This window comes from Apteryx rowi, unplaced genomic scaffold, assembly GCF_003343035.1.
Source record: "Apteryx rowi isolate R43461 unplaced genomic scaffold, aptRow1 scaffold_325, whole genome shotgun sequence".
Lineage (NCBI taxonomy): Eukaryota > Metazoa > Chordata > Aves > Apterygiformes > Apterygidae > Apteryx > Apteryx rowi.
In genome coordinates, this window is record NW_020449697.1 from 450,466 (window position 1) to 457,283 (window position 6,818).

General features: G+C 44.1%; 2 protein-coding genes across 2 annotated transcripts in view; one reads left to right on the forward strand and one right to left on the reverse strand.

Annotated features, from left to right (window-relative positions):
- SKA2 (spindle and kinetochore associated complex subunit 2) overlaps positions 1-182 on the reverse strand; it is a 14,154-nt gene extending 13,972 nt beyond the window's left edge. Inside the window, exon 1 of the mRNA XM_026071426.1 lies at positions 25-182. Coding sequence (XP_025927211.1) covers positions 25-57 — 33 coding nt within the window. The 5' untranslated portion in view covers positions 58-182. The remainder of the gene's footprint in view (positions 1-24) is intronic.
- The window catches only part of PRR11 (proline rich 11), a 7,450-nt gene extending 647 nt beyond the window's left edge, over positions 1-6,803 (forward strand). Inside the window, exons 2-10 of the mRNA XM_026071425.1 lie at positions 1,833-1,944; positions 2,368-2,521; positions 3,131-3,253; positions 3,558-3,818; positions 3,951-4,049; positions 4,590-4,699; positions 4,798-4,857; positions 4,943-5,039; positions 5,611-6,803. Of these exons, the coding sequence (XP_025927210.1) occupies positions 1,835-1,944; positions 2,368-2,521; positions 3,131-3,253; positions 3,558-3,818; positions 3,951-4,049; positions 4,590-4,699; positions 4,798-4,857; positions 4,943-5,039; positions 5,611-5,679 (1,083 nt within the window). The 5' untranslated portion in view covers positions 1,833-1,834 and the 3' untranslated portion in view covers positions 5,680-6,803. The remainder of the gene's footprint in view (positions 1-1,832; positions 1,945-2,367; positions 2,522-3,130; positions 3,254-3,557; positions 3,819-3,950; positions 4,050-4,589; positions 4,700-4,797; positions 4,858-4,942; positions 5,040-5,610) is intronic.
- The last annotated feature ends 15 nt before the right edge of the window (positions 6,804-6,818 follow it).

Genomic DNA, 6,818 nt, shown 5'->3' on the forward strand with positions numbered 1-6,818 from the left:
CCCGCCCGCGCCCCCCGGACTCACCATGGTCTCGAGCCTGGTAACCGCCGTCTCCATGTTGAATAGTTGACATTCCTCAGGCGGCGGCGGAGAGATACCCACCCCCCTCTCTGCAGGATGGGAGAGTCGGGGGTCCCCATTGGGCAGCTGTCACTTACCGCTCCCCTCCGATTGGCCCTCCGCTGACAGAGGCCCCTGGCCATTGGGTAGGAAAGAATGTAAACCCTCTTTAAGGTAGGGGGGAGTCCATTGGTTGGGAGAAAAACTGCGCTAAGTGATTGGCTGGGCGGGGGAGCGCCGCGAATCGTGATTGGTCTAGAGTGGCATCCGGCTGTGATTGGCTGAAATAGAGAACGCCGAGCTGTGATTGGCTGGGAGGGGAGCGGTTGATTCGCGACTGGTCTGTTTCCGAAGAGGTGGGCGAGAAGCAGCTCCGTTTCGTTTATCGTCTCCGGTTCCCTATTACTGGTCGTTTCTCTCCCACCTTTCAATCTGATTGGCCTTTTCTGGCGTAGCGGTATCTCGGCACTGATTGGCTGTCCTGAAAAGCCTTTGCCAAATGGCGGGGCAGCTCGCCTTTGTGTGCCTCGGGGGGCAGGACGAAGCGGAGCGGCGCTACGCCCGCGATTGGCCCCGCTCTGCGTCCATCTACCCTCCCCTGGAGCCAATCAGCGCGCAGCTAGCTGCGGCCGTGGGAGGGGCGGCAGAGAGCGGCGCTCCGATTGGCTGCGAGCGGCGCGAGGAGCGGTTTGAATCGGCGGGTGCCGGGCGGGAGGTGAGCGGGGGCTCTGGGGGGAGCTGCGGCTCGGGACGGGGGGGAGGAAGGAAAACACCCGCGCCCATCTCGCAGCTCAGGGGTCGCTGGCGGTCGTGTGGCAGAGCCGGTTGTAGCGACACACGCATAGACGGGCCCACCGCGGTTGGGGGTTCGGCTGCATCCCCCGCCGGCAGGCCCTGGCCGGGCTGCGCGGTGCCCTCTGAGCGCCTCAGCGCCTAACGGAAACCTCACAGCCGTTGGAAAGGCGGCCTGTGCCTGTCGGGGTGCCGCAGAGACAGCCCGGGGCTTCCCGGCAGAGTCCTTCCCCCAAAACGGTGTGAGAGCGGGTCGTGTAACCCTTAACTGGGATTAAAGGCAAAAGTGCTGCTACTAATCAGTAGTGTCTCTAGCTTCAATTCCTAATATGCGCGAAACCCCGCAGGAGTCTGGTGAACAGACTGAGATGGCTCAGGAATAGCAGGGCAGAGAGCTGCTCTCGGGGGGGGAGAGGTAGCTTTTAAGTTTGCTTTCCAAAGATGAGGAGGGGGGTCACGGGAGTCCCAGCAGAAAGATGGGTATTGCCTGGGTGTGGGTGGCATCTTTAACAGCTGAGGTGTTTAGGTAACCTTCGAGCAAATATCTACATTTTTGGAAGTCCTGGATCCTTTTTTTGTGTGTTTTCTTTATTTGTGTCTTCCGTCTACATTTTCCAGAAACATAATTTTTCCCAAAATGCAATGTTTGTCAGTGTAGGGTAAAGAAAAACTGCCATCAAAAGCCCTTGAGTGAGTTCTAACCAGAAAGCACTGATACCCGTGAACAGATAAAATGGTATTTTTGTATTTTTCACTCATCTCTTTTGTGCAAACATACCCCAGTGGATCAGAGATACTTAAGAGGAGGTAATAATCTTTTGTCTGTTTTATATGATGCTTCTAGTAAGACAACTGTGACTGACTTTTAACTGGATTTTGAGATGCTGTCCATGTTCTTTTCTATCTATTCTCTGAGAGTTCTGTCCGTTGATGAAACTGGGAATATTTCTATAAATTAGTTTTGTCTTTTTTTATAACAGCAATGGCAAAGTACAAGCAACGTCGGCGAAAACTGAGAGCCAGAGCAAAATTTCTAACAGAAAAAAAAGGAGATGCTGCTAATCCCCAGGGCTCAGATTGCCCCTCTCCAAGGTAAGGGGCTCACATTGAACTTTTTCTTTAATTCAATTTCTGGATCCATTGTTTGCTCCATATATAATATGAAACTGAGGTAAAAGCTCTATGTTGGAGCCTATCTAGATCCTGACCTGGCTGCTGTGAAATTGTTTCATCTTGTACATTTTCTAGTATCCTATCTAATGTTAACTTTAATGCACAGGAAGTACATTTTGGAAAAAAATGTATAGCTAATCTGAGATTTTTATTTTTTTTACTTCTTTATTAGTGACACAACACTTCTCACGGTGTTTCCTGGTCTCATATGCTCATCTTTACTCTGTTGTCAACTGTTGTTGCTGGTACTTGTAATTTCCATATGATTGACCACAGTTAATTTTTTAAAAGATGGAAATTATAAATATAATTATGACTTCATTCTGAAATGTTCTTTCCCAGGTCAGCAGGTGATCTTCCTCTGAACACATCACCTGTCCAAAGCCGTCTGTCCTCAATCTGGTCGTTAGCCTTGCCCAGCGTAAAAAATGTAGTAAAACCCTTTACAACAACAGCATCGTTTTTGTACTGTTGGTGCCAGAACACTGTTACACAGGTATGCTTTCTACTTTGCTTTTGCCAGTGTGTGAGATTGTTTTTAGCAGTCAGATGCAGGATTTACAGTCAGATTCCACAACTAGGCTAAAAACTTAATTTTGTCTACTGACACATCTAAAGTATATGTTGTGATTACTGCTGTGGAAGTATGAGAAGAATGTCCAAGGCCACTGTGGGCATTAAAAGCATACATGAATTTGGAGCTTTTTCTTGCAGTATCAAGAGGATTCACAATGACAGGAAATGTCTTTAATAGCAGAGATGATTGTGTTAATATATGAACTTTTCAGGTCAAATGTGGATTATACTCTAGATAAAGTTAAATGCCTTTTTGAGAAAGTCACTCTTTGGGTTTCTGCCCAGCCTTAAGGCCATTGTGGTAAAGGAGGTTGCAATTAACATTCAAAGATTGGCTGTCAAAGCAGAAATTATAGAGTGAATCTAAATTATTTGGTGAAATTGCATATCTTCATTTTGTGCCTTTCTGTTGACTACAATGAGAAGACTTTGCAATAGAGCTTTCATTAAGTAGGAATCATACCCCGTAATCTTGTCTCTGGAAATACAACTTTGTGAAAACACTCATTTGGTTTCTTTTTATGCTTAGAGTTTTAAAGTGGTTAAAGACACCATATTTCCATCGCAAATCTACTTAAGGGAGCTAAATACGTTTAGAGAGCAGCTGGAAAAGTTGGAAACTGAATTTTCCAGATTGCAAGGAATACTCCAGGTCAGTCTCAATCCCAGTGGGGCAGGGTAATGTTTACTTGTGTAAGCATGTAAGGAATTGTGGTCAGTGAGGAGAAACTGAAGTCTTAAGACCTTCTCATTGTGTAGTGTTTCACCTCTTCCACACATTAAGCATTTCTAAACTGCAGTTACTTCATGGCTGCAGGGAACCAGTTGGCTGGTGAGTCTGATAAGAGGCTTTTTATGTCTCTGGATCAAATGAAGTCAGAAGCTCTGTTCTTTAAAATTCTGTATACATTTGTCACGGTATTTAATATTCTCTTATTTATTCCTACTTTTTTCAGATGAACGGAACTGCAACTTTGTCTTCAGAAAATTCTCTTTGTCAAAGGTGTAATAAACCAGTTCTGGATGCTCCTGTACAAACACAGATGGATCTGCCATCGTCAGCATTCGGGCCTTCTGCAGTACGACTGCAACCCGTATCTGCACCCCCTCCACCTCTTCCGCCTCCGCCACCACCGCCGCCACCGCCTCTGCCCCCACCACGACCGCCTCCAGCACCTCTCCTTCTCAAACGGGGCAGCGGCTCTAAAGCACTTCTGGTAGGCAGGAACCTCTGTTTATTCCCTGGTGGCTGGGTTCTTTGGACCTAGGTCCGTCAGGAATGTTTGTCTTTGTGAACTGTCTGTCACTTGCCAATTCTAATTTCCCTTCCGACCCCCCTCTGTTTTCAGGAAACATCACTAAAGAAAGATGGGCCGATGCATATCACTCTCAAGGATCTCCTGAATGTAAAACTAAAGAAAATAGACAGCAACCTGAGAATGGATAAGGTAAGTCAGAGGACCTATGGACAGCTGGATGATGGCATATCAGGGCAAACTGCATGAGAACCGTGCATTTCCTGCAGTGCTTGTCTCAGCCTCTCATAGAATCATAGAATTTATCAAGAAATACATTTTTCTCTTCTGAAAACCCAGCAAGACATTTTAAGTAAGCCTTCTAATGCTGCATATGGGCATTTGAAGTGAACAAATTAAGTGACTAGTTCCAATCTCATGGAGGGATCTGGGCTGATGTGCAGGACAGTTGTCCTAAATTAAGATTAAGGGCATATAGCTTTCATGTAGCTTTATGTTTGTGAGTGTTGTCAATATATTTTGGGTTTGTTTTGCCTGTCTAAAATCTTGTTTGCAGAAGTCTTTTTTTTAATAAACTCTGTTTTTGTCCAAGGCACATTAAATCTTAAGGATTCAAAAAAGCATGAAAGCCATAAACCACAAAAGTCTTTCAGAATATAAATATTAAATAGATTTCAGTTCAGTGAGGCCTTTTAAAGTTCATCTATGGTAATGTTTCTCTTCTGACTTCAGGCAGGATCACCAGTGAAGACACGCAGGGCATTAATTACAGTCTCAGATTTACAGAGCATTAGTCTGAGACCTAAATCCAAGCTGTCAGCTCCCATTACAAACTGCTTAATGTAAGAAGTCTTCCTTGATATTTGATTTTTATGTTCAGAATAATGATGAACACTATATACAGAATGTTTTATTTTAATAATCTGTTTTCTTTTGTTAGTACCCCTGCTAAAAATCAGTTAGATCTTCGAAAACATCTTAAGAAAGTCAATATACAAAGGTAAGTTCCTTTCTATTCTCATTTTGTTTTTCTAAAAAATTAGAGAACTAATAATAACTCCCCTTGCTGCTTCCAATCTTTTCAGAAGTCCTGGAGGCACTCCGCTAAATACTAAAGAAAACATCGAGTGCGGCACTGGGTTGACACCAATAATGACACAGGCACTACGACGCAAATTTCAGGCAAGTCATGGTGTTTGTCCTTCTGGAAAAATAAGCTGGCTTTAAAATTTCAGTATACCATAGAATTTCATACAGATTTTTTTCCTACAGTGCAGTCCCATTATATGTTTGGTCCCTTGAGGCCATAAGGTACCTTAATGGGAAGTGAAAATCCTCAGACACTAGTGTTATTGAGTTTATAATTACTACTAAGTATGGAAGTTACTGTCTCTGTATTTGACATCCAGAAGACTAAGTACTTCACATATAAGGATGCCTGTTTTACTGTTTCCCATTTTACTGGTAAGGAAACTACAGAATGGAGATGTTATTGCCCTGCCTTTCAGCAGGTTGTTCGACAATGCTTAGAAAAAAAAGTTGCTTTTTTTGTGCCTCGTGCTGTCTCTCACATCATAGTTCCAGTTTCCAGGAGAAAAAAAATCTGAGGGTTAATAATGTCTTTTATTTTAACAATTTGCTAGGTTTGTTTTCTTTTATGAAGTATCAGTTAAGAATTACACTATAGTTTATCTGAGTAGTAATTGCTACAAAGTTTATACTCCAAGGTCTGACCCTTTTCTTGTTTTAACAGATGGCTCATCCAAAGAGTCCCTCTCCAGCCCAGTTAAATGCTGCGAACAGCTTTGATGAACAGAAATAGATCTATGGAACAATGTATTTTGTTCAGTTATGGTGAGGAAGCCACTTGAACCCCACTTTTATATCACTCAGGCATAATGTATTTGTAAGTAAATCTAATGCATATGAGAAGGGGGAGTGTTGAAAACCCATTAGCAGAATTCTGCTTTTTAAAGGCAGCATCTTTATAATGTGTCGCAATATGGTTATATCTTCTCTTTTAATGGACAAAATTGAATGAAATATCCTGAGTCCTTTTAATATTTGGCTGCTGCTGAAATTTTCAAAAAATAAGTAGGGACTGTTATGTTCCTGGCTTGCTGCTGCTTGTAATATAGGTGTGTTTGTTCACTTAAATTTAATACTGTTTTTATATATATTTTTTTTAACAAAAAGGATCTTGAGAGTAGTTATACAGATTCAAAGAAAAGAAGCAATTTGGTGCTTTAATAGTATTAAAGTGCAGGGCTGCAAGTTTTCACAAACAATGCAGTTACGTGCCTAAGAAAGTATGAAGTAATTAATGTACGTATCATTTTTGGCTGGTGTCGGAACACCTATCATGTGAAAAGAGAGACTGCACTGCTTAAGGGCAGGTAACTGAAAGCCTTCTAGAGTTCAAGTCAAGTTCAGCAACAGCTGCAGCGGAAGCTTCTCCCAGTTATAGGCATTGCCTCCGCAGCCTAGTTGGCGGAGAGACCATGTGCCTGTACCTGTGGCCCTTCCCTCCAGCCCAGGATAAGGACCTGCTTTCCTGGAGAGTCCCGCGTTGGTTCTGCGAAACAACCCAGCCGCGGCATCACGCCCCAGTCTGCCCCACGCCTTTGGGGAGAATCGCTGTGCAACAGAATTCCCCGTTCGGGGAGAACTGGGCTGCTGTGGGCGATGTTCTGAGGTTTCCAGTATTGACGATGTGCTCTGCAGTACTGAGACTCCTCCGAGCGTTAAAAAGATTCGGTCAACTCATTTGGCTCCAAGGGCAGCTTGGCTCCCGTTACCGCTATTCAGGTGTATTTTACTGTGGTTATTACTGGCTTGTCGCAAAATATCACAGATACATATCCTGTAACCGCTGCCTCCTCCGAGCCTGCATTTGAAATGGCTGCAGCGAACTCGCCGCTCCCGCGCCGCTGCAGCAGCAGCACCGAGCGGCGGCGGCTC